Source organism: Balaenoptera musculus, chromosome 4, assembly GCF_009873245.2.
Source record: "Balaenoptera musculus isolate JJ_BM4_2016_0621 chromosome 4, mBalMus1.pri.v3, whole genome shotgun sequence".
Classification (NCBI taxonomy): domain Eukaryota; kingdom Metazoa; phylum Chordata; class Mammalia; order Artiodactyla; family Balaenopteridae; genus Balaenoptera; species Balaenoptera musculus.
Genome location: NC_045788.1, coordinates 12238841 through 12265926, shown reverse-complemented (window position 1 = coordinate 12265926; position 27086 = coordinate 12238841). Strand labels below are relative to the sequence as shown.

At 39.0% G+C, this 27086-nt stretch overlaps 1 protein-coding gene across 1 annotated transcript in view; it reads right to left on the bottom strand.

The window, feature by feature from the left end:
• The window catches only part of NEK11 (NIMA related kinase 11), a 276492-nt gene that overhangs the window by 158757 nt on the left and 90649 nt on the right, over positions 1-27086 (bottom strand). Inside the window, 4 exon segments of the mRNA XM_036851711.1 lie at positions 658-777; positions 3141-3226; positions 6511-6591; positions 6685-6832. Of these exon segments, the coding sequence (XP_036707606.1) occupies positions 658-777; positions 3141-3226; positions 6511-6591; positions 6685-6832 (435 nt within the window).

Below are 27086 nucleotides of genomic sequence, written 5' to 3'. Positions count from 1 at the left end.
AAGCCACCAAAAAATTGGCAGAGGAAGAAAGAAGAAGAAAAATTAGGAAATTGGGTCACATACCAGCTGAAAAATCAGTCTTTGAGAAATTGGGAGTTTGGGGCTCTTTGGAACCCCCTTTTCATGTGTAAACTCTAAACACTTGTGATCTCTCACACCAGCAGCATGCCCTGAGCAGACTGTGAAGGGCTTTACCTGACAGAACAGAGTTGTTTCCAGGCTCCTTCCTAAAGCCAGCAATTTCCTGCAGGTACAGAGCAGCCAGGGCTCTGGGCAGAGGGGTTTAGCAAACACCTGGGGAGTGTGGACAGAATAGTGAGGCCACCATATCACTCCCTCACGGTGCTGTGTACAGAAGGTGTCAGCAACAAAGAGGCTTTGTCTGGAGGCTGACCTTATATTTTCATTCCTAATAACCTCCCTGATATTCAATCCTTCTTTTCACACAAAACTGAAAGCCTGCTATTAATAGTGCCTGGCATCCAATAACCATCTATGGCTCAATAACCATCTTTTGAGGGAATGAGTGAATGAATAAACTGATAAATATATAATGAGAATGTGCATTTTCTTGTGGTTTTTGCTTTTCTTCAGCAAATTCCTCTAGAGTCCTGGGAAGCAGCCCAGGGCCCAAGGCACTAAGGGAAGGTCACTTACTTTAGCTTCCTGGCCTCCTCATCAGCTGCCTGGACCTTCCTCAGCTGCATCCTCTCTCTTGGTGTCATCTTCTGTACCTCAGTCAGCGCCCACAGGGTCTGCAGGTGGATTTTTTTCTGCCTATAGATAATAAAGATTCCCACGTGCAACCCATCCCAAACATGCTCAGAAAAATTAAACAAGTATTTTACAGAAGTATCATTACACTACTGAGAAGGGAAAAGCATCTCAAGACATGCCAAGCAGAAACTAATAAACTCTGGGTAGGTAATTAGCCAAGAAGGACTGTGGCAATATTATCGGCAATATTTTTTAAATTAGATTTTTGTTTAAAAGCAAATTATGTACTTTGCAAATTTCTGCTCATTTCGTTGCCTATGACTGGTTTTCATGGTGTAAGACAAATTAGGATCTTGGCCATTAGGGAGTAAATAGACTGGCAGACTAATTCAACCATGTGGATAAGACATAATTTTGGAATTAGACAGGCAGGGTTTGAATCCCATCTCTACCACTCATTAGCTCTGTAGCCTTGGGAAAGTTACTGAATTTCTCTGAACCCCAGTTTTCTCATCCATAGAGAATGGGCTATCCTGATTATTATATGAGATAACATATGTACAGTGCCTGACATATAAAAGTATCCCAAAATTGTAGTATTATAATAGCTAAAAGTTACTGAATATGCCTTATCTTCTAGGCTTCATACAGTAGGTATTTTTATGGCAGCATGGCATAGTGATTAATTGCACAGTTAAGAACATTCTCTGGGTTCAAATCCTAGCTCCCAGGCTACATGCTGTATGCCTTTGGGCAAGTTACTTAACCTCTCTATGATCATCTAAATAATAATAATAATAGTACCTACTTTGTAGGGTTGTTGTGAGTTTAAATGAGTTAATTCATGCAAAGAGCTTATAACAGAGCAAAGCATATGGTCATTACCCCTGAAAATGTTAGCCAATATTATTCGAGAGCCTCTTTCTTCAGTTAAAGAAATGTGCTTACATTAACCATGTATTGAAAGATCTGCAACCACATTCTCAATGGCATTTGCTTCTGTGCCTGGCTTGGTTAGGGCCCAATAGCGGAATGCCTTTTGCACTCAACTCCCTCCTTAAGAAACACTATGAGGAAACTGTAATGACCGCTGTAGGCAGTTCTCATCCCTCTGGAATACAGTTCAGACCAGAGCCTCCAGGGACCATGCAGTTTTCAGCAATACACATGCTTTATTTTGGAAAACCAGATAGAGCCCCTCAAAACAGTCATAGATCTTGAAAATAACAGTGAGGATTTAAATCGATATCTCATAATGTGAAAGATCACCCGAAGAACTAGATTCGAGCACACTATAATTGTAAGCACAGTCAGGCAAACTTTTCAAAACTGCAGTACCAAATGATAGTTAAGGTTAGTCCAGTATTTTAAAAATAAGATACATACTACTCCCACATATCTTGTTAATAAAATAAAATGAGAAGTTCCAGGCATTCCTGAAAAAAATAGGTAGTAACCCAAGAAAACTAGGTTATAGGGGCATGCTTAAATATTTATCTCCTGAGTTGCAGGGTATTTAAACTGGAGATCATGCATTAAACAAAAACTGAATACCTTTGATGGACCAGTTCCCTCAGTTTGAATGTGGAGATGGAAAACAAACACAGCACAGTTGAGAAACCACTGGACTGGGGGTTACAGAAGCATATTTGTGTAATTTGACCTTGAAGATCAAGCTGATGAGGGCTACCATTCTTACTTCACTGCCCTGCACAGCTCTGGGAGGGACTGTCATTCTCATTGGGTCCTCACAAAATTAAATAGCGTTTCTTCAGCAAAATTATAGATTTGGTCTTATCAGTGGTGCCCCCTGGAATTGTGCAGTACACAGCCTGCACAGCTGCACATGGCTGTTCTGACATAACAGTATTCTGGGCCCTTGTAAGTTATGGCATAGAAATTTTGAATGAGGTAGGAGAGAGAAATGAGATCAGGAAAAAATTATGGCTCTTTGTGAAACACACATTCTCTAGTTCTTATGTGTATCTCAAGAAAGTAAATTTTGTCTTATTTTCAATTGTCCCAGGACTCCACAGTGTCAGCTTTTCAATAGATACTCTGCCAGTTCCTCTTAAACAACTAACATGTGAAAGCCATTTATGCTTAATCTGAATGTTCATTAGCATAAATATCACTAAACGTTTGAGAGATGAATTTCTCTATATACTTACAATGCAACTGCAGAGCTACCCTGCAGATATGTAAGCTGTGCAGAGGTTTAAACTTTTATGATTTCAATTTGCTACCACCTGGGGCAAAGGGCTTTGGAACGTCAAGTTACTGAAGCTCCTTAATTTCTTGGCAAGACTTAGATGAATTCTAGGATACTCCATGCTGTTAGCTTAGCACTAATAGATTGTTTAAGACAAATGCATTTAACATTTACACACAGTGGGCTTTTTAAAAACAAAGCAATTACCTACACAGCATTAATTATATAAGTTGCCTCCTTCTGACGATTCAAATTCTTGTCTTCCAGGGTCATTTCCGAATATCGGCACATCAGGTGCTGAAAAAAAGAACAGCCGTAACATACCTTAAAGACTCTTCAGGGATGAAGAGGCATAAAATAACCAGTAGCCTTTTCTGATGTGTAGTACTACTGACCCGTGTCTGAGGCTTGAAATCGAACCCACTGGTAACTATTTTTCCTTCTGTAACAGGTTTAAAACATTACACAGCAGCTCCTGTGGGGTCAGGCTCCTGTCCACCTTTCCAACTTCATCTTGCTCTGCCTGCTCTCTTGCTCCCGGTCACCCAGCCACAGGCAGGCCTTCCCTCAGCTCCAAGAACACACAGTTCTCTCCCACCTCAGGGCCTGTAGTGGACAATGTCTCCACTCCCAGTGAAACCGAACAGGACCCTGTGAGGCTCCTGGGCACAAAAGCCTTTCTGTGTCCCCTATTTGTAGAGACTAGGCTTCAACATCCATGACTTTCCCTGAGTTCCAAAGGGCAGGTTCAAACAGTTGCTAATCAATGAAGGGAGGGAATGCAGAGAGAAGGGAGGAGCAGTTAAGAAACAATAGTGCAGCCTTGGGACAGGGTCCTGGTTCTGCCTCAAGGGATTCACGTAACAATACCTTTGAGTTCTTCTGCAGAACTAAAACCCCCAACAAATGGAAGATGTTAACTACTTGACGAAGCATTCTTCATTCCAGAGAGAAGGTCAGAGTTTGATAACCTGGAGAACAACAGAAGCTCATCAGGAGACCACCTGAGGCCAGATTAAAGGAGTGCAGGCCCTGCACACACCACACCCTGATCCTTAACAGCAACCCTGCCCTTGCACCACTGCTATAAAACTCCTCACCAAATCCCCCTGAGCTGGAACACACAGTTTTGAGGGCATGGGTCTTCTGTGTCCCCCTTTGCCTGACAAAGCAATAAGCTATTCTTTTCTACTTCACCCAAAACTTTGTCTCCAAGATTTGATTCAGCACTGGTGCACAGAGGCTGAGTTGTGGCATCACCAGGGCCAGGACTAGGGTGAGACAAGCAAGGCACTCACCTCAGGTACAAATTTAAGGGGCACAAAAAACTCAGTAACCAAGATAAATAATATTTCAATGCAGTATTATAAAAAAATCAATATTAATGACAAAAAGCCTTGGAGAATATGATAGCAAAAGTTTAAAAAGCGACAAGACCTGTCCTGAACGTGCACCATTCTACCTCACTTTCTTAATGAGCTGAACTTAGGTCCGCTCGCCAGCAAAGCCAATTTAATGATACCAGGTCGTGGTGAAGGAAAGTACAGCGTTTATTACAGGGCACCAAGCAAGGAGAATGGGTAGCTAATGTTCAACAGACCCGAACTCCCTAATAGCTTTCAGGGAAGGGTTTTTAAAGGCAACATTTGGGGTGAGGGTTGCAGCTCATGGACTTTCTTCAGATTGGTTGGTGCTGAGGTAACAGGGTGGTGTTTTGGGAATCTTAATCATCAATCTCTGGTTCCAACCAGTCTGGGGTCTACATGCTGGTTGTCATCATATAGTCACCACCTGGGTAGGGGTCCTAGTTTCTGCAGAACCACTCAAATATATGCATTAGATTATTATGTATATCCCTTGGGGAGGAACTAGGATTCTGTTTTATCACTGAACTGTTGTTTAGGCTACCATTACTTTTCTTGCTTGACTGCTTTTCTTTTGTTTCTGCATTCCCTCATTCTCTAATTAGTAACTACTTGAGTCTGTTTCTTGGAACTCAGGAAAGGCTTAGGAGACTAAAGCCTTTTTCTACAAACAGTGGACACTGTTTCAAGAAACAGTGGACATGGAGGGACTTTCATACCTGAGACGGCCCTGCAGGGTCCTGCTTGGTTTTAGCTCCACTTTCATCCTAGCCCCATTGGATCCTGTCCTTGAACGTTTGACATTTTGTTACTATGGACTTTTTTTAGCATTACTTTGGGTTTTTTTAATAAACACTGCATTACAACATGATTTATCTAGATTACTGAGTTTTTGGTGTCCTCTTTAATTTTGCACCAGGGCAAAGGCCTCATTTTTCTCACCCTAGTCCCAGGGGATCTATTGGATGCCTTTTGACTTTTTTGTTTGTTTGTTTGCTCAGTCACCCTTCATTGTGGTTTTGATCCCAACAACCAGCCTCTTTTCAGAAGTCTGCCCTCAGGCAAGTGGAGAGCTATACTCAGGGAGAGCTGAAAGCACCAGGGAGCTCCCACCACTTCCCCCTCTTGTCCTGCTCATCCCACATCTTTAGTGCTTCCCCCTCCAGGGGACATCACCTAAGTCAGAGTTTTGTACCACCCACTCCCCGTGATCCCAACACTCTCCCTCAGGCTCTTTGTAAGGCGCCCTGCTTCTCACCATCTCACTGATGTCACAATGTCACCTGCTCCTTCTCTGACCACCAAAGCCCTTCCTTTCCCTTATTTCACAGCATGCTATTTTCTTTCTTCCTAGTTCTTCTGATAGTTTATGATTATTTTATTTACTTGCTTACATTTTCTTGGTTACTGGGTCCTCTTACTAGCAGTCAAGCTTCAAAACGACAGGAGTCATATCTGTTCCTATCATTTTGGCACCCCCCAGTGTCAGTACAGTGCCAGAGCTCAACTAATGACTGCACATCAAGTCAGCATCCCTGTTTCCTGTGCCTGAGAGCTGGACACTGATGAAAAGGTGTGCCCATTTGTGAAGGTGAATGACTGCTCTGTGGGTCCACTTAAAACTATTCATAAAAATTAAAGGAAATCTGCCTGAGGGATTTGTATTGTAAAAGCCTATGAAGTCTAAAAACAAGGAAACAAACAAACAAAAAAATCCTGAGAGGACACCATTTGCTTTTTGCTTACCATTGAAGGCAGATTCTCTGCATCAAAATTTTTAATCTACAGGAAAACAAAATAAACTCAGCTAATCAATAAAAAGTATTAGTAGGATACAAAATAAGGAGTGGAATAATAAAGGCCCAATGAAACCCCCAGATTTTGTATCATTAGTAGTACATTCTTGCACTAGCAGGGATACACTTACAAAGTGTAGAGGTAAGATTTGTAAGCCAAGAGCTCTAAGGGTGGATGCTGCAGTTAGGCAAAAAATCACAATCCAAACTTCTCACATCTGGGGCACCAGGGAACTGGAGTTCACACATCTTCTTTGGCAAAGAGATTGTCTACTAATAATTTCCTCCAGCTTTAAAAAAAATCTTGTTTCTACTTTCTGACTGATTCTTACTGCATCTTATTCCCACAGCACATCTACAAGTCCTAGAAGGTATATAAATGCTAATATGTGCTTCCAGGTATCCCTTTCATTTTAAATACCTGTAGTTGTTCATCAATGTAAGGAATTTTTAAAATTTCTATAGCAGATGGTCTCAATGAAGGACTCTTGTTCAACATGCTGTAATGTTTAAAAAGGAAATTATTGTTCAAATGAACTAAAATATAAGTACAACTTAAAATTGCTTCTGCAGCAATACATTTCTTTCCGTAGCTTTCCATGATGGCATTCAGCTGTCTTGGGTATCTCTCAGGGAGAGAAGGAATGTCGCCTTCAACAATTTTTATAACGATGGATAAGAAATTGGAGCCAGTGAATGCCTGATTCATGCAGCACATCTCATACAAAATGCATGCCAGAGACCTGAAGACACAAAAAATTTGAATGAGGAATAAATGTCCTCTTTTAAATTTGATCATCATACAAAACCTCAGATGTGTTAGGGCATTGGTTGTGAGGCACTAACATACACTTTGTTTTCTATTTAAATACATGTTTACTGAAAAAAAAAAGGAAAAAGTGAAAAAAGAAAGCACAAAATATAAGTCTGAATGACACTTTTTGTCAGAAGAGAGCAAACAATCCAACAGGAATATGCCTACACATAGTAGGGACTCAATAAATATTTGATCAAGGTAGTAAGAAATTTTTGAATCAACCTCTTTGAAGGAAAATAAAATGCAGGTAAATATTGTCTTCCTAAGGCAGTTCAATTAATGTTATATATGCAAAATAAAATTTAACTTTATTAGCCTAGCCTTCCCTCCACTGTGTATCCAAGCATTCTGAAAAGGAAGCTGGCATCTTTATTAGTTTTCTAAATAGAATCCATTTGCAAGTAGGGTGGGAGAGTGGCTGCCTGCAGCACTCATTAACGTGTATAATTCTCCCTTCAGGAGTATGAAGCAGAATATTAAAGTTCTAGATCAGTCCAACACTAATTTGTGTTAACTATGCAAATCAGTCATCTCTAAACTAGCAGAAAAATCTTTTAAATAATCTACATCATTAAGAAAACCAAGGGGAAATTTATGCCTGAACTTAGTGTTAAGAAAGAACTTTTCTCCTGAATAATGGGTTATTTTTATCTTCTGGCTATCCTGAATTATGTAACTAGCCAGGTCTCCCTTTTCTTATTAGTTGCTTGAAAGATCAGAAATAAATTTGCTGTTGACCTTGTGTAAGCTGTGTTTTATGTAACTTCAAACACTGTCCTGCTTTATCATGAAAGGCAAGGTATATATCAATAATACATACATGAATACCATCATTTTAACCATTTTGTGGGTGTTCAAGAAAATTCTGGATATATACACTGAAAATGTTTCTGTTCCAGTAAATAATAATAACTCTAAAAATTTCAAACTGATTGGTACTTTACATATTACAAAGCACTTTCATATATATCTCAACAGAGCATTGTAACTTTCCAGTGTAATGGAGCCAATATTATATTTTTCCCATTTTATACATGACAAAACTGGCTCAGAAAAGTTAAGTGACTTGGCCAAGGTCACACAAGTGACCTTGATTGACTCTTGAGTTATGTATTTTTCTTTCCAAATCCGAGACTATTTCCATTATAGAATGCTAGAAAGAGACAGACATTAGGAGAAATCTCACGATATTGACTAGAACACCAAGATCAATGTCAACCTTACAAATTATGAAAATTATTTGAAGCTCAATAAATTTTCATCCATCTGTAAGACTATTAAATGGTATTTGGTATAGTAGCACATATTTAGATTTCTATACCCAGAAAAACAATTTCCTTCAAATAAAGGTGAAATAAAGACATTTTTAGACCAAGAAAAACAGAGAATTCATACCAGCAGGAAAGCACTAAAATCCTAAAAGGGAATTCTTCCAAAAGAAGAAAGATGATCCCAGACAGAAACAAGGAATGAAAGAAGGAATGAAGAGCACTGGAAAAAGTAATTTTGTGAATATGTTTAAATCAACATTAACTCTATAAAACTTAACTATCTTATGGGATTTAAAATTTTGTGGAATAACATTTCATGACAAAAATAATGCAAAAGATAGAAGAGGGTAAATGGAGTTAAAGTGTCATAAGGTCCTAATATTACTGGGAAAGTGGTAAAAGCAGTAATTTTTACTAGACTGTAATAAGTCAAGAATGCATGCTATAACTGCTAGGATTACCACCAAAAGAATAGTAAAATAATGTATAACTGAAAAGCATAAAACTAACAAGTTACTAGAGGGAAAAAATATCAAACAACAAAATTCAAATTAAAAAAAAAGAAAGAGGGACTTCCCTGGGGGTGAGTGGTTAAGAATCCACCTGCCAATGCAGGCGACATGGATTCGAGCCCTGGTCCAGGAAGATCCCACATGCCGTGGAGCAACTAATGCCTGTGCACCACAACTACTGAGCCTGTGCTCTAGAGCCAGTGAGCCACAACTACTGAGCCTGTGTGCCACAGTTACTGAAGTCCATGTGCCTAGAGCCCATGCTCCACAACAAGTGAAGCCACCGTAATGAGAAGCCTGCGCACCACAACAAAGAGCAGCCCACACTCTCCACAACTAGAGAAGGCCCACGAGCAGCAACAAAGACCTAACACAGCCAAAAATAAATAAATAAATTTATTAAAAAATAAAAATAAAAAAAGATTTAAAAAAGCAAGAAAGGACAGAAAAAGGAACATAAAACAAGTGATATTTGAAGATTAAAAAAGAAGACAAACTGTCATTAAGCATTTCAACATGATTGTATACATTAAAAAAGTCAAAAGACACTACAAACTATTAGAATTAACAATTGAATTTAACAAGGTTGTTGGATACAAAGTCATTTCTATAAGCCTGCAGTAAACACATTTTAAAAACAAAATTAAAAATGTCATTTACATTAACATCACAAAATGTCAAACACGTAGAAATAAATCAAACATAAGATGTGCAAGACCCTACACTGTAACCTCAGTACATTGCCGAGAGAAATTAAAGAAGATCTAAAAAAAAGAAAAAAAAAATAGGGAGGGATAGATCCACACTCTTGGATTGGAAGGTTCAATTTATGAAGATGTCAATTCTTCCAAGAATGACTTAGTGCAATATCGATTCAAATCCTAGCACACTTTTTTGTGGGAGTTGACAAGCTGATTCTAAAATTTACATGGAAATGCAAAGGGACAAGGGTAGCCAAGGCAACTGAAGAAGAACAAATTTGGAGGTCTTTTATTACCAAACAGCAAGATTTATTATGAAGTTTCATTTCTTATGAAAGTATGATATTGGCGAGGAAGAAAAAATAGACCAATGGAACAAAATAGAGGGCTCAAAAACAGATCTGCATATATTAAATCACTTGACTAATGCAAAGATGAACTGCACTGTGGTAGAGGAAAAGATGATCTTTTTAATAAATTATGCTAGGCCAAGTGAGTATCCATATGGAAAATATTGTATATTGACTCCTGTCTCACATCATACACATGCACAAAAATCAATTATAGGTGGATCTAACTGAAAGATAAAATCATAAAATTTTTAAGAGAAAACAGGTAAATGTCTTCCTGATCTTGGCATATGCAAAGACTTTTTAAATAAAATGCAAAAAGCACTAACAATAAAGTTAGGGACTGATACGGTAGACTTCATTAAAATTATAAACTTCTGTTCACAAAAAAACACCATTTGGAAAGTAAAAATGAAGATACAGAGTGGGAAAATATATTTGCAATTCAAATATCCATCCAAGACTGGTATCCAAAAAATTCCATAAATCAAACAATCAATCAATCTTCTACAAATCAACAAGAAAAAGGAGAGAATCCAAGAGAAAAATGGGCAAAAATTTGAAGAGACACTAAATGGCCCCAAATCATGAGATGTTTAACATTATTAGTCATTAGAGAAATGGAAATTAAAACCACAGTGCACAGTCATCAGAATGGCTAAAATGAAAACGGTAATTATCAAGTCAGTACCTGTTAGGCTATTGAAAAAGTTTTCTTGAAAAGAAGAAAGGGTAGGGCTATACACTAATATAATCATCAGATTGAACCAAATACTTTTACCTCTGTGGGTATGTGTAAAATAGTTGTGTGCTGTGAACTGCCCCAATATACTTCTTATTTCCCCAGAGAAGAGTCTAATTCTAACTTCAAGAAGTTTTCTTATACTGACACAACATAGAGCTACAAGGGACTATCAAGATTTGCTAATTCCAAACTCTCACTGTATCGATGAGAAACAAAAGCTCAGAGAGAGGAAGGACTTTGCCTGGAAAGGTGCCATGTTAAATCAGCTTGTTTGATACTGGTACTAGTTCTCATTCAATATTTCTTAAAAGTGTTTTCTAAAAAATTTATATTGACTACCCCCTGCTATATAATCTATTGCATATGTAATACTTTGAACACTGAAAAAAAAATCAAATTCATAAGTCCAAGAGGTAGAGGCTATCCAGGCACCCACACATACTCTTCTGAGGACGTCACTCAGCCTTGTGGGCTCTGAGTCTTCTTCAGGACTTGGGTTGAAGCAGAACAAAGCCAGATAATCTCTCCTGGCTCTGACAGGTCTGAACGGTTAGATGGGAGCAATGATCCCTGACCCAGGACACTTTGAGCTGTCTTGGGAGCAGACTTTTATATTGTTTCCACCCATAATACAAATGGCAACAATAACAATGATAATAATAATGAAAATGACAGCTGAAATTTTAATGATGGTGTTTACTATAAGCCAGACACCCTGTTCTATGTTCCTTACATACTCAAACTTATTTAATCATCCTCACAACAGTCCTAATGAAGTAGGAACTATTATTATCATTCCCATTTTTCAGATGAGGAAACCCTAAAATTGGGTAAATTGTTCGAGGTTCCATACTGAGTGGGTGGTAGGGCTAGTACTGCAATACAGGCTGTCTGGCTCTAGAGACAGAAACTCTATGCTATCCTGACTCTCAGTGCTGTACCAATCAGAGCATTTCAGGTCCTTTAGGATGTCCTTCAGTAGGAAATCTTGGCTAGCCCTGAGAGAAGCCTTTCAGGCAGGGGCTGACTTCCCTGATTTCAGGTCCCATCGGGAACCATAATCCACCATCAAAGATCCCTGGGGCTTTAGACAAGCCATGCAGGGCATCAGACCCTGGCAAATATAGAAAACACAGACAACTAGATGCTCTGGGGCAGAAGGAAAGGAAGGCAGGCAAGTTTGGCCTTTGCTTTTCTGTTCCTTGGCAGGGAAAGAGGGTTAGTGGTCTATTAAGCACAGTGAGTTGATCACAAAGTCAAACCCTGGTTTTATGGAGGCATAATTTTACCTGAGTCATACTTGATGAATGTAGTGAGGTTATAAAAAGATGTGGAATTATCTGTCTAGACAGACTACGGAACAATTAGACAACTAAGAGGACAACTCAGTAATCAATTTTGATGCAAAACTGTTCTTTTTTGGAAATCCTCTCAGCTATACTGAAGGCATGCTGCTTTCCATTTACCTATTTTATTTTGATCTACTGATATTTGCTGGGCTGGAGCACATAGAGAAGACTTCATTTATTAGCCAGTAACTTGTGGAAAGGGACTTGCTATGGTCCCAGTTCACATGCCTGGCATGGGAGCCAGTAACTGAAATATGAGACAATCTGATTGTAGAAACTACCATGACACTTGGGGCAAAAGATTTTTTGATTACCCTGTACCAGTTTTACAATCTATTTTCTATGTATACTTTTTATTCTAATAACTATATGTCTGTGTATCTGTATGTCTATGTTTTAATTTTCTCCAGTTTCCAACCAGGCATTTCTACATGGGAATAATTACATTATCTCAAGCTCATCACTTCTATCCTTTTTGAAGACTTTTCTCTTATTTGACTCCCGGGTCTTACATATGGCAATGCAAGAGCAAGGAAGGGTGGGGGGCCGGGAGATAAATTGAAAAAAACAAGAGGTATATTTAACTTAGATGTCTGTAATTTGCATTCCTTTCTTTTTCCAAAATAGAGCCAACTGTGAAGAAGTAAGCAAATAAATCCCTGAGGGGGGTGAATGTGGCAGTGAAAGTGAAAGCTGGGATCAGGTGTGAGCGAAGCACATTATACCTGAATTCCATAAACTTGCCATCTGTCCAAGTCCACCAGAACTGCCCAGAGGATTTCTGAAGCACAGATTGATAATGAATTGCAAATTTAACTCTGACTTTGTCTTGTCTCAAGGTAACTAAATTTACCCTTTGAAATCTGCCCTGACTCTGCAAAGAGAAACCTACCCCACCGTGGTGCATGACTCTGGTTAGGGAAATTTTATTGATCTTCTAGATAATATTTTTACTTGATGTAATCCTAACATATCCATCTAGAAAAGAGTATACATAATTCATGCAGTCGAATAAATAGAGTAATAGAAATTTAATACAAGAGTAGCCGGTTTTGCTTTAGTGTGTGTTACCCTAAATAAAAGTCGTTACCGTGGTAACGTCAAATATAAACATAAACTCAGTCTATATATGATAAACAACACTGAGCTGCTTGAACAAATTTTAAGAAGCATATTATATTAATAACTAATGTTTATTAAGGGCCCATCACATCCCAGAACCTCTATCAGTTCTTCCCAAGCTTTAATATGCATACAACAAATCTCCCAAGGAATTTGTTAGAATGCTGATCCTGAGTATTTGGGGGGAAATGGTGGTTACACTGGAGCATAGTTTCTGTATCTTCCTTGAATCCCCATGTAAAACAGAGCAGCTAGATAGAAAAACTAAAAACCAGGGCCAACATTTTCAACAAAGTTAGGTGACAAAGTGTCTCCTTGAACCTCAAGGTACAAGTACATGGAGACAAACCACAATTGCCACATGACCTGCACAATATCAGCATCTGTGTGAGAAGAAGCAGAGAGAGTCAATGGAGTGATTGAAGGACCCAACAGTAGAAGACCCTCAAAACAGTCAACAGGTACTCACTGAAAAGCACAGGGGGCCAATCTAAGAACAGCAGCTAAAACTCGTAGGAGTTCTGCCCAATCCAAAAGCAGGGTGAATGCAAGAAAACCCTAGGGTAAGGCCTGAAGGGGCTGGAGCAGAAAAGCTCAGGACTATCCAGTAGAACTTTCTGCAATGATGGAAATGTTCTAAATTTCTGACTACAATAACCACTAGCCACATGTGGCTATTGACCACTTAAAACATGGCTAATGTGTCTGAGGGACTGAATTTTTTAAAAAGTATTTAAAAGGAAAAGTGAATGCAGGTGCGCTCACCCCTTCTTACAAGAACACTGGAATCACAACTAACTGCTGAACAACCATCAATAAAAAAACGCTGGAACCTACCATAAAAGACACCCAACATCCAAAGACAAAGAAGAAGCCACAACAAGATGGTAGGAAGGGCACAATCGCAATAAGATCAAATCCCATACCCGCTGGGTGGGTGACCCACAAACTGGAAAACAATTATACCACAGTTCTCCGACTGACATGAAGGTTCTGAGCCATATGTCAGGCTTCCCAGCCTGCGGGCCCGGCAATGGGAAGAGGAGTCCCCAGAGAATCTGGCTTTGAAGGCCAGTGGGATTTAACTGCACGACTTCCACAGGACTGGGGGAAACAGAAACTCCACTCTTGGAGGGGACACAAAGTCTTGTATGCACCAGGACCAAGGGAAAAAAAACAGTGACCCCATAAGAGACTGGGCCAGACCTACCTGCTAGTATTAGAGGGTCTCCTGCAGAGGCAAGGGGTGGCTGTGGCTCACAGTAGGGACAAAGACACTGGCAGCAGCCGTACTGGGAAGTACCCATTGGTGTGAGCCCTCCTGGAGGCTGCCATTAGCCCCACAAAACAGCCTGTAGGCTCCAATGCTGGGACACCTCAGGCCAAACAAGAAACAGGGAGGGAACACAGCCCCACCCATAAGCAGACAGGGGATTAAAGTTTTATCGCACACAGGCCTGCCCACCAGGGACAAGACCCAGCTCTACCCACCACCAGTCCCTCCCATCAGGAAGCTTGTGCATGCCTCTTGGATAGCCTCAGCCATGAGACAGCAGACAGCAGAAGCAAGAAGAACTACAATCCTGCAGCCTGTGGAACAGAAACCACAATCACAGAAAGTTAGAAAGAATCAAACGGCAGAAGAATATGTCCCAGATGAAGGAACAAGATAAAACCCCAGAAAAACAACTAAGTGAAGTGGAGATAGGCAACCTTCCAGAAAAAGAATTCAGAATAATGATAGTGAAGATGATCCAGGATCTTGGAAAAAGAATGGAGGCAAGGATTGAGAAGGTGTAAGGAATGTTTAACAAAGACCTAGAAAACTAAAGAACAAACAAACAGAGATGAACAATACAATAACTGAAATGAAAAAATACACTAGAAGGAATCAATAGCAGAAAAACTGAAGCAGAGGAATGAATAAGGGACCTGGAAGACAGAATGGTGGAAATCACTGCCATGGAACAGAATAAAGAAAAAAGAATGAAATGAAGACAGTCTAAGAGATACCTGGGACAACATTAAATGCACCAACATTTGCATTATAGGATTCCCAGAAGGAGAAGAGAGAGAGAATGGACCTGAGAAAATATGTGAAGAGATAATAGCTGAAAACTTCCCTAACATGGGAAAGGAACAGTCAACCAAATCCAGGAGTGCAGAGAGTCCCAGGAAGGATAAACCCGAGGAGGAACACGCTGAGACACATAGTAATCAAATTGACAAAAATTAAAGACAAAGAAAAAATATTAAAAGCAACAAGAGAAAAATGACAAATAACATACAAGGGAACTCACATAAGGTTATCAGCTGATTTCTCAGCAGAAACTGCAGGCCAGAAGGGAATGGCACGTTATATTTAAAGTGATGAAAGGGAAGAACCTACAACCAAGAATACTCTACCCAGCAAGGCTCTCATTCAGATTTGACAGAAAAATCAAAAGCTTTACAGACAAGCAAAAGCTAAGAGAATTCAGCACCACCAAACAAGCTAATGTCTAAAGGAACTTCTCTAGGCAGGGAAAGAGACCAGCAACTTAAAACAACCTTGCACATATAGAGACTGCTATATCGAAACTTCACGGGACCAGCAAACCCAAAAACTACAATAGAAACACACACAAAAAAAGAAAAAGAAACCCAAAAACCACACTAAAGATGGTCTTCAAACCACAGGAAAAGAGAACAAAAGAGGAAGGGAAGAAAAAAGACCTACAAAAACAAACCCAAAACAATTAAGAAAATGGCAATAGGAACATACATATCAATAATTACCTTAAACGTATATGGATTAAATGCTCCAACCAAAAGACACAGACTGCCTAAATGGATACAAAAACAAGACCAGTATATATGATACCTACAACAGACCAAAGTCAGACCTAGGGACACACACAGACTGAAAGTGAGGGGATGGAGGAAGGTATTCCATGCAAATGGAAATCAAAGGAAAGTTGGAGTAGCAATACTCATATCAGACAAAATAGACTTTAAAATAAAGACTGTTACAAGAGACAAGGAAGGACACTACATAATGATCAAGGGATCAATCCAAGAAGAAGATATAACAATTGTAAATATATATGCACCCAACATAGGAACACATCAATATATAAGGCAAATACTAACAGCCACAAAGGGAGAAACCAACAGTAACACAGTAATAGTGGGGGACTTTAACAGCCCACTTTCATCAATGGACAGATCATCCATACAGAAAATAAATAAGGAAACACAGAACTTAAGTGACACATTAGATCAGATGAACTTAATTGATATTTATACAGCAATCCATCCAAAATCAGCAGAATACACATTCTTCTCATTTACACATGGAACATTCTCCAGGATTGACCACATGCTGGGCCAAAAAGCGAGCCTCAGTAAACTTAAGAAAATTGAAATCATATCAAGCATCTTTTCTGACCATAATGCCATGAGATTAGAAATAAACTACAAGGAAAAGAACTGTAAAAAAAGCACAAACACGTGGAGGCTAAACAATATGCTACTAAACAACCAATGGATCTTTGAAGAAGTCAAAGAGGAAATCAAAAAATACCTAGAGACAAATGAAAATGAAAGCATAATGATTCAAAACCTGTGGGATGCAGCAAAAGCAGTTCTAAGAGGGAAGTTTATAGAAATACAATCTTACCTCAGGAAATAAGAAAATGTCAAATAAACAACCTAACTTTAAACCTAAAGCAACTAGAGAAAGAAGAACAAACAAAACCCAAAGTTAGCAGAAGGAAAGAAATCATAAAGATCAGAGCAGAAATATGTGAAAAAGAGACAAAACAATAGCAAAGATCAATGAAACTAAAAGCTGGTTCTCTGAAAAGATAAACAAAATTGATAAACCTTTAGCCAGACTCATCAAGAAAAAATGGGAGAGGACTTAAATCAATAAAATTAGAAATGAAAAAGGAGATGTTACAACTGACACCATAGAAATACAAAGGATCATAAGAGACTACTACAAGCAACTGTATGCCAATAAAAGGGACAACCTGGAAGAAATGGACAAATTCTTACAAAGGTACAATCTCCCAAGACTGAACTAGGAAGAAATAGAAAATATGAACAGACCAATCACAAGCACTGAAACAAACTGTGATTTAAAAACTCCCAACAAACAAAAGGCCAGGACCTGATGGCTTCATAGGTAAATTCTATCAAACATTTAGGGAAGAGCAAACACCTATCCTTCTGAAACTGTTCCAAAAAATTGCAGAGGAAGGAAAACTCCCAAACTCATTCTGTGAGGCCACCAAAACCTTTGGTATTCTATGAGGATACCAAAACCAGACAAAGATACTACAAGAAAAGAAAATTACAGACCAATACACTGATGAATATAGATGCAAAAATCCTCAACAAAATACTAGGAATCCAAATCCAACAATACATTAAAAGGATCATACACCATGATCAAGTGGGATTTATCCCAGAGATGCAAGGATTTTTTGATACCTGCAAATCAATCACTGTGATACACCACACCAACAAACTGAAAAATAAAAACCATACGATCATTTCAATAGATGCAGAAAAAGCTTTTGACAAAATTCAACACCCATTTATGATAAAAATTCTCCAGAAAGTGGGCATAAAGGAAACCTACCTCAACATAATAAAGGCCATATACGACAAACCTACAGCTAACATCGTACTCAATGGTGAAAAGCTGAAAGCATTTCCTTTAAGATCAGGAACAAACAAAGATGTTCAGTCTCACCACTTTTATTCAACATAGTTTTGGAAGTCCTAGCTATGGCAATCAGAGAAGAAAAAGAAATAAAAGGAATACAAATCAGAAAAGAAGAAGTGAAACTGTCACTGTTTGCAGATGACATGATACTATACATAGAAAATCCTAAAGACACTACCAGAAAACTACTAGAACTCATCAATGAATTTGGTCAAGTTGCAGGTTACAAAGTTAATACACAGAAGTCTGTTGCATTTCTATACACTAACAATGAAAGATCAGAAAGAGAAATTCAAGAAACAATCCCATTTACCATCGCATCAAAAAGAATAAAATACCTAGGAATAAACCTACCTAAGGAGACAAAAACCTGTAATCCAAAAACTATAAGATGCTGATGAAAGAAATTGAAGACAACACAAACAATGGAAAGATATACCATGTTCTTGGATTGGAAGAATCAATATTGTCAAAATGACTATACTACCCAAGGAAATCTACAGATTCAGTGCAATCCCTATCAAATTACCAATGGTATTTTTCACAGAACAAAAAATCTTAAAATTTGTATAGAGACACAAAAGACCCCGAATAGCCAAAACAACCTTGAGAAAGAAAAATGGAGCTGAAGGAATCAGGCTCCCTGGCTTCAGACTATACTACAAAGCTACAGTCATCAAAACAGTATGGTACTGGCACAAAAATAGAAATACAGATCAGTGGAACAGGATAGAAAGCCCAGAAATAAACCCATGTTCCTATGGTCAACTAATCTATGACAAAGGAGGCAAGAGTAAACAATGGTGGAAAGACAGTCTCTTCAATAAATGGTGCTGGGAAAACTGGACAGGTACATGTAAAAAAAATGAAATTAGAACATTCTTTAGTACCATACACAAAAATAAGTTCAAAATGGATTAAAGACCTAAATGTCAGACCAGACACTATAAAACTCTTAGAGGAAAACATAGGCAGAACACTCTCTGGCATAAATTGCAGCAATATCTTTTTTGACCCACCTCCCAGAGAAATGGAAATAAAAACAAAAATAAACAAATGGGACCTAATTAAACTTAAAAGTTTTGCACAGCAAAGGAAACCATAAACAAAACGAAAAGAAAACCCAAAGAATGGGAGAAAATATTTGCAAATGATGTGACCAACAAGGGATTAGTCTACAAAATTTACAAACAGCTCATGTGGCTTAATATCCTCAAATCAAACAACCCAATCAAAAAATGGGCAGAAGACCTGAATAGATATTTCTCCAAAAAAGACATACAGATGGCCAAGAGGCAAATGAGAAGATGTTCAACATTGCTAATTATTAGAAAAATGTAAATCAAAACTACAGTGAGATATCACCTCACACCAGTCAAAATGGCTATCATCAAAAAATCCACAAACAGTAAATGCTGGAGACGATGTGGAGAGAAGGGAACCCTCCTACACTGTTGGTGGGAATATAAATTGGTACAGCCACTATGGAGAACAGTATGGGGGGGGTCCCTTAAAAAACTAAAAATAGAGCTACCATATGATCCTGCAATCCCACTCCTGGGCATATATCCAGAGAAAAACATGGTTTGAAAGGATACATGCACCCCAATGTTCATTGCAGCACTGCTTACAATAGTCAGGACACGGAAGCAACCTAAATGTCCATCAACAGAGGAATGGATAAAGAAGATGTGGCACATACATACAATGGAATATTACTCAATCATTAAAAAGAGTGAAATAATGCCATTTGCAGCAACATGGATGGACCTAGAGATTGTCATACTGAGTGAAGTAAGTAAGACAGAGAAAGAGAAATATTGTATGTTATTGCTTATATGCGGAATCTTAAAAAAAGATACAAATGAACTTATTTACAAAACAGAAACAGACTCACAGACTTACAGAATGAACTCATGTTTCCCAGGGGAGAAGGTAGGGGGAGAGATAGTTAAAGAGTTTGGCATTGACTTGTACACACTGCTATATTTAAAATGGATAACCAACAAGAACCTACTGTATAGCACAGGGAACTCTGCAATATTATGTAACAACCTAAATAGGAAAAGAATTTGAAAAAGAATAGATACATGCATATGTATAACTGAATCACTTTGCTGTATACCTGAAACTAACACAACATTGCTAATCAGGTATACTCCAATATAAAATAAAAAGTTAAAAAAAATCGAAACTGAAAAAAAAAAGTGAATGCAATCCTTCTGCCATATTATCCCAATATACTACCATGTTTTGGGGGAGAGTCATAAAATTTTAGAAACAAAGTTTGGGTGAATTTCAGATCCTGCTCATATCAGCTCTTTCTAATTACTTTCTTCCACAATTGAGCTTTACAACGTCTGAAGGAAGATCAGCTCATCGCCCTCCCCCATGGTGGTCCCATGCCCTACACACCCTAAGCATCTGGCCACAGAAGAACTGAGGACAAGACCAACAGCAGGGGGAGAGAGAAGGGAAAGAAGATCACAAGGGGGCAGAGGGTAAATAAAAGGGAAAGATTTTTTGCATCTTTAGCTATTCTTGGGGACATGGTCATAGACTCCATACAAACCATAAAGTCTGGGAAATAAACATGACAGTGTTCAAAGCTGGGTCGAGAAGCAGGCTGGCAACAATGATGAAAGCATCTTTCCACCGCCAACTGTTACTAACTCAGCCCCCCACTGCACAAAGGCTGGATGTGGCAACAGCGTGTGTTGCTCATGTGGCATAAGAGACTTCACACTTTGGAATCTAAAAAAAAGGTACAAATGAACTTATTTACAAAACAGAAACAGAGTTTCAGATATAGAAAACAAATTTATGGTTACCAGAGGGTAAGTGGAGAGGGGGATAATTTGGGAGATTGTGATTGACATATACACACTACTATATATAAAATAGATACTAAGAACCTGCTGTATAGCACAGGGAAATCTACTTAATACTCTGTAATGGCCTATATGGAAAAAAGAATCTAAAAAAGAGTATATATATATATATATATATATATATATATATATATATATATATATAAAGCTGATTCACTTTGCTGTACACCTGAAAGTAACACAACATTGTAAATCAACTATAGACCAATAAAATTTTTTTTTAAAAAAAGATGCTTTACACTTTGAGGGAATGGCTGTGTTCCAACAGCTTTCATCATCTTTGATAGTTTCCGGAGGATGTTTTAAGATGGACAGAGCCTCAGAAGTAGCAGAATACCCCAAATTAACAGAAGGCCTGCCTTTCTCCCATTTTTCTCCACCAGACTTCTCCCCATTCCCGTCTGTTTTCTGTCGCAGACTCTGGTATCACTATAAGACCATCTCTCCTGGTAGATTGCCTACTCTTTGCAAATATCCCTTCCCCTTCCTTCTCCTGGGGGGTGGGCTTCCTTCCTTGTTGATATTGGGGTTGGCCACATGACCTCCCTAGTCTCTGATGTGAGATAAGAAGGGGAAGCTTCACATGCAGGTGCAGATGTAGCACAGCCCCTGCTCTCTGTCTTAGCACTAGGCAGGCTCATTCCAGACCAGGACACAGTCTGAGTCCTGGACCCGGGACACTGGAGCAGAGGCAGAGCAGGCTTGCAACCTGGAGCAGAGGCTCAGGTAACCTTCAGTCCTCGTGTAATGTGAAAATGAAATACATTTTATAAGTACCTGAGATTTTTGAAGCTTTTTTTTATTTCAGCAAAGCTGACTTATATACCATCCCCTTGTTTAACAACATTCAGCAGCTTCTCATCCCGCAGAAGGTAAAGTCCAAGCTCCTTTGCATGGCTCCATGGGTCATTCACCACGTGAACCCTGACTGCCTCCTCAGCCTCGTGTATTTATTGCCACACCCCCTCTGCCACACACACACACACACACACACACTTCATCCTCAGCTAGTCAGAGGACACCGAGCATTACAACACTTCCATGTCATTACAGTGCTCCCAGGGGCTTTCAGGAGTCAGAGAAGGCCCAGATCACTTGCAACTACTTTCAAATTCTCAGCATATTTTCTAAAATGAAAAAAATACCAAAACAGAGTTTCAAAAATTATGATATATTATGAAAATTTTACATTTACTAGATTAACACCTTTAACATATATACACTCATTTGGATATAAATGCAAACACATACATTTGAGGCCCATTGTGAGGGAGAAGGCTGAGGGGAAATGGCTCTTTGGGCCAGCCTCTTTCCCTGCACAGTCCACCCCTCCTCCCCCAGTGGGCATCCCCTACCTTCAGTCATGGGCACTGGATCTTTCTGCCTGAAAGGCATTTTGTCAAACTTTTCTCCATCCTTCCCCATCCTAAGCAGCATTATCCACTCTCTGAGACTGTAGCTGATGATCTGCACCTTCACCCTAGCAGTGAATCACTCACTCCTTTATACACCAGAGCCGTGTACACACTCCTTGTATTGCATTATAACAACATATGGCAATTTGTTTATGTCTGCAAATCTTTTGAGGACAAAGACCAGAACTTACACGTCTTTTTTTTTTATTGGAGTATAATTTCTTTACAATGTTGTGTTAGTTTCTGCTGTACAGTGAAGTGAATCAGCTATATGTATACATATATCGCCTCCCTCTTGGACCTCCCCCACCCCATCCCACCCATCTAGGTCATCACAGAGCACCGAGCTGAGCTCCCTGTGCTCTACAGCAGGTTTCCACTAGCTATCTATTTTACACATGGTAGCGTATATATGTCAAACATAATCCCCCAATTCGTCCCACCCTCCCCTTCCCCCCCAGGTCCACACGTCCGTTCTCTACATCTGTGAAGAACTTACATGTCTTGATGTTTCTTTCTTTCTGTGAACAACCCATGGGCAAGAGGTAAACTGGCTTTCTGGGTGGAAAAGTACACCCTGATTTGTAGCATTTATTGATTTCTGTGGGGTTGAGAAGAGATGTGGATAGCAGAGCCTTGCGAGCTGGTCTGAGCTGGCTGCCACATGCCGCTGAGTTATGCGAGTGATGGAGAGATGGTGCTGGAGTCAGAAGGTGGTCCAGGGCTGGGATGAGCGGGAGAAGGGAAGCCAGGAGGAGTGGAGGGAGAGTCTGAGGCACATGGGAAAGCTGCTGGTCCAGTCTCTCAACTGAGGCCCAGGTTCTTGTGATCCATCCATCAAATGCACCTGCAAGGAGAGTACCAGACTGTTTTCCTGGCACAAGCAGTGTGGCCTCCTCTCCAGCCATTTCTTGAACTTCTTAAAATAAAGAAAATGAACAGTGCCAACTTGTCGTAATGGAGACCCAGACTACAGGCTGTGTCTCAACTCTACCTATTGTCCTCCTGACAAAGCCCTGTTCTAGTCACCACTATAAATAATAAAGCACCTCAAAAGTTAGTGCCTTAAAACAACAATAGTCAGTAATTTTGCTCATGAATCTATTCTCTCAGAAATTGACAGGCAGGCCTTGAATCTTCTCCCCACGGCATTTGCTGGGCAACCTCAGTTGAGGCTAGAAGATCCATTTCCAAGTCTCTCACATGATTGGCTGATTGGTGTTGGTCATTATGTAGAAGCTCAGCCAGGGTTAAAGCCCAGAGGTCTCGATTCCTTCCACACTGTACTCCCAGTGTGCTACACAGGCTTCCTCACAGCACCATAGTTGAATTCCAAGAGCAAGGATCTCAAGGGAATCAGACAGAAGCATTGTCAACCTTTTATGACCTAGACTCAGAAGGCACATAGTAACAATTTTGCCATAATCACAGTCTTACCGAAATTAAAGGGGTTTATTCACTAGGTGAATAAACAAGCAAATAATAACAAGCCTCAGAGAGGTGGGGGAGTGGGGAGAGTAAGTGTCCAGAGTTGCTCCAATATATCATCTAAAATGTCCAGTTTTCACCAATTATGAGACATGCAAAGAAACAGGAAAGAATGATCCATACATGGGGGAAAACAGCAGGCGACATAAACTACATGAGAGAGCTCCGATGTCAGATTTAACAGAAAAGGATTTCCAAGCAGTCATTTAAAATATGTTCCATGAACTAAAGGAAACTATTTAAAGAAGTAAAGTATGATAAAATGTCACATCAAATGGAGAATATCAGTAAACAGAGAGAAATTATTTTTAAAATCAAATAGAAATTCTGGAGTTGAAAAGTACAATAACTAAAACAAAACATTCCCCAGAGGGGCTCAACAGTAGATTTTAACTAGCAGAAGAAAGAATCAGTGAACTTGAAGATAGACTGGCAGATATTATGCAATCTGAAGAACAGAGAGGAAAATGAAGAAGAATGATCATTGCATCAGAGCATGTGGGAAACCAGAAAACACCAGCATACACATAGTGGGAAGACCAGAAAGATAGGAAAGAGGGAAAAGAGGAGAAAAAAATACTCAAAAAAAGAAAGGCTGAAAACCTCCCAAGTCTGATCAAGTTTGATGATATATGTTAATTTACATGTCCAAGAATCTCAACTAACCCCAGGTAGGATAAATGCAAATCCACACCTAGATACATTGGGTAAAAATGCTGAGACAAAGAGAAAATCTTCAGAGAAAACATTAAGGTCTTGGTTGAATAAACTATTGTGTCCAGGAATAGAATACTATGCAAACATTTAGATGATACGTAGATATATTTTGTTGCTACAGAGCAATGTTCTATTTTGCTAAATGAAAAAAAGCAGGTTATAAAATTATACATAGTGTAATTATTTTTTGGAGTAACAAATAAACTTAGATGGGTACATGAAGAATTTAGCACATTAAATGTCAATCACAGAGTAAGCGCTCCACAGAGGGTAGCTATTCCTGGTTCTTTGCTGTTGTTGTATTATGCCCTTTTAAAAATCCACCAGTCCAGGCTAACATTATCTGCAGAGTTTGTATCAATCATTTCATGCTCATCATTGAAAAAGTATATTAATACTCAAATTTACTGCCACTGACTTAAGTGTTTCCCTACCTCAGCTTCTGCTGAGTGAAAATAATGACGCCAGTGCTCACTCTCCAAGAAGCCTCACTCCCCAGGAAGGTGAAGCTGTCCAACAGTTTGCTCTGAAGCCACACAAGAAGTGCCCAGAACATGGGCAGGTGAGAGCTTCCTTCACCGAGAGGCAGCTGATGGGGCTGCTGGCTGCCAGCTACTTGAGGCCCCACATTAGCTACAGAACCTGCTGTCAGGTTGGCCTGTTTCTCCCTTTTCCTAAATCCGTCACCAGAAAACAGGCTTGTTTTCCTCTCTACTCCCTTCCCCTGTCTACCCTGGGAATGCTCTTCTGTGAGGATACTTTCTTAGTCCTGGCAGACCAGGCAGGTGCTGGTTCCCCTTTGTTTTCTTCCACCTGAAGCTAAGCCTTGTCTAACATTTCTGTCCACAGTCACTACACTCTGACTCCAATGTTGGGTGTGAACTAGACTCCTCCAGTGTCCCCTACCCAGCCAACTACCATACCAGACCCCTGAACAAAACTTTGAGAGCATCCCATTATACTTTCCCCACCACCATTAACTCCACTTAAATCACCCAAAGAATGTATGGCTATCTGGTGACCTCTCACAACATGACAAATAAGGCCAACAATGAATAGTCTGTTTCCTTTCTGCTTAATTACAGTACCATTATTCCAATAGTATTGTCATTGTCCTTTATTTGTTTCTCCTACAAAAATAATAAGATCTAACTATTCATAGTTTAAACCAATTTAAAGAACTAGTCTAGGAACCCAACTCATATATTACATTTTTCCTGTGGGGGAAAAAAATGTTCAGCAATAGCTTATACAAATCAGCCATGTTCAAAATATTGTCCTCAGTGAAACTAATTATCCTAACTTTCCAAATAATTGTTTATAAACTTTTAGATCCTAACTCACTTTTAAGAAAGGGACTTCCTGTACTTGATTGCTGTAAATAAATGAATCCCAAAAGTTTTAAGCAGGTTGCAGAAGGAGGATAAGGTTACATATGGGCGAGCATTAACAGATGAAAATATAGTTAGTATTATAACAATTCTTCTTCTTTAAGCATTATAAATAAATATATACAGCCATTAGTGCTAAAGCAAAACACCTGTCAATTATTCATAAGTGTTTCCAATCCTAAGACAATATTCCACAGTAAACAGATGCTACACATCTGTTCAGTGGATTCAGTGGAAAAATTCTCAACCCGATTCAATCTAAATTTTCTAAGAGTGTCTCCCAAAGATGACTCACTACACTTATATATCTGCCACTATAATTTATATTTCTCTGTTATTCTTTCCACTTTAGGTTCAACAATAGACGTTTCATTACCAGATAAGCCCATTTTGATTTGGATACAACCAAGGTAATTACTAAATTCATAATAAGGTGGTTATTTGGGGTCATGATGATGATGAATCCTTACCTAGAACTTGCTGAGTAGTTGGTAATCTCTGCAAAGAGAGCTAACCTAATGATTGCAAAAATATATTAAAATTCTCCTGCATTTCTATATTTGGGAGGTGTTGGCTTTTTTAAGTTTTGCCTGAGTCAGATATCATTTTTGTAAGCCTAAAACATTATAGCAATACTGTCTGATATTCCTATGATTCTTCATGCAATACTAGAAACAGTTTTTTGTTTTATGTTTTTGTTTTTGTTTTTTTTTAAAGAAGTAAGACAGACACAACTGAAACAAAAGACTCTATGCCCTCCTCTCTGTGGGCTCCTTTGCCTTGGTTTTCTAGGTGACGTCCATCCGATTTGGCAAGCAAATATAGACACCTGTCAAAAGGAGTCAACTTTCTTGCTATACGTAATTCCAAGACTTAAATGATGAGCTTCATAAAATTAATTTACTCTTCATTCAAATGACATGATGTAACATCTTCCTGAGATACCATGTAAACTTAATCATGAAGAAATTTTATATTTAAATCTATTTTAAAATGTCCATAATAATAATAAAAATAAGTGTGAAGAGAGATTTAGGTATGTAACTCAAATTCAATCCAAAGTCCAAGATTAGTTTTTCTCTAACTGGAGAAAGGTACACCAAAAAGAGCAAGAAGATTTTTCCTGAGGGTCAGGAATCCTATCACTTTTGATTTTATACCCTAAGGGCTATTGAACAGCCATGGGCAAATAGTAGATGTTCAGTAAAGCAAAGTGTAAAGAAACTCATTCATCTGAACATATATTTGTGGGTTTTTTCTGGTTTTTGTTTTTGTTTTTGGAGGGAATCAGGGAAGGTTGTGATTGAGAAAATATGATAGGTGAATTGGAAAAGACCACCAGGGAGGAAACTAGTTAACAATGAAAAAAACCACTGAAGAACCTAGAAATGTATAATACCAAGAGTGATTGAAGGGGCAGGATGGATAGGGATCTGCCCCACCCAGACTTAATCGTGACAGTGTTCTCTCCCACTTGGGAGGGACCACAGCAAGAACAGGAGTAATGACCT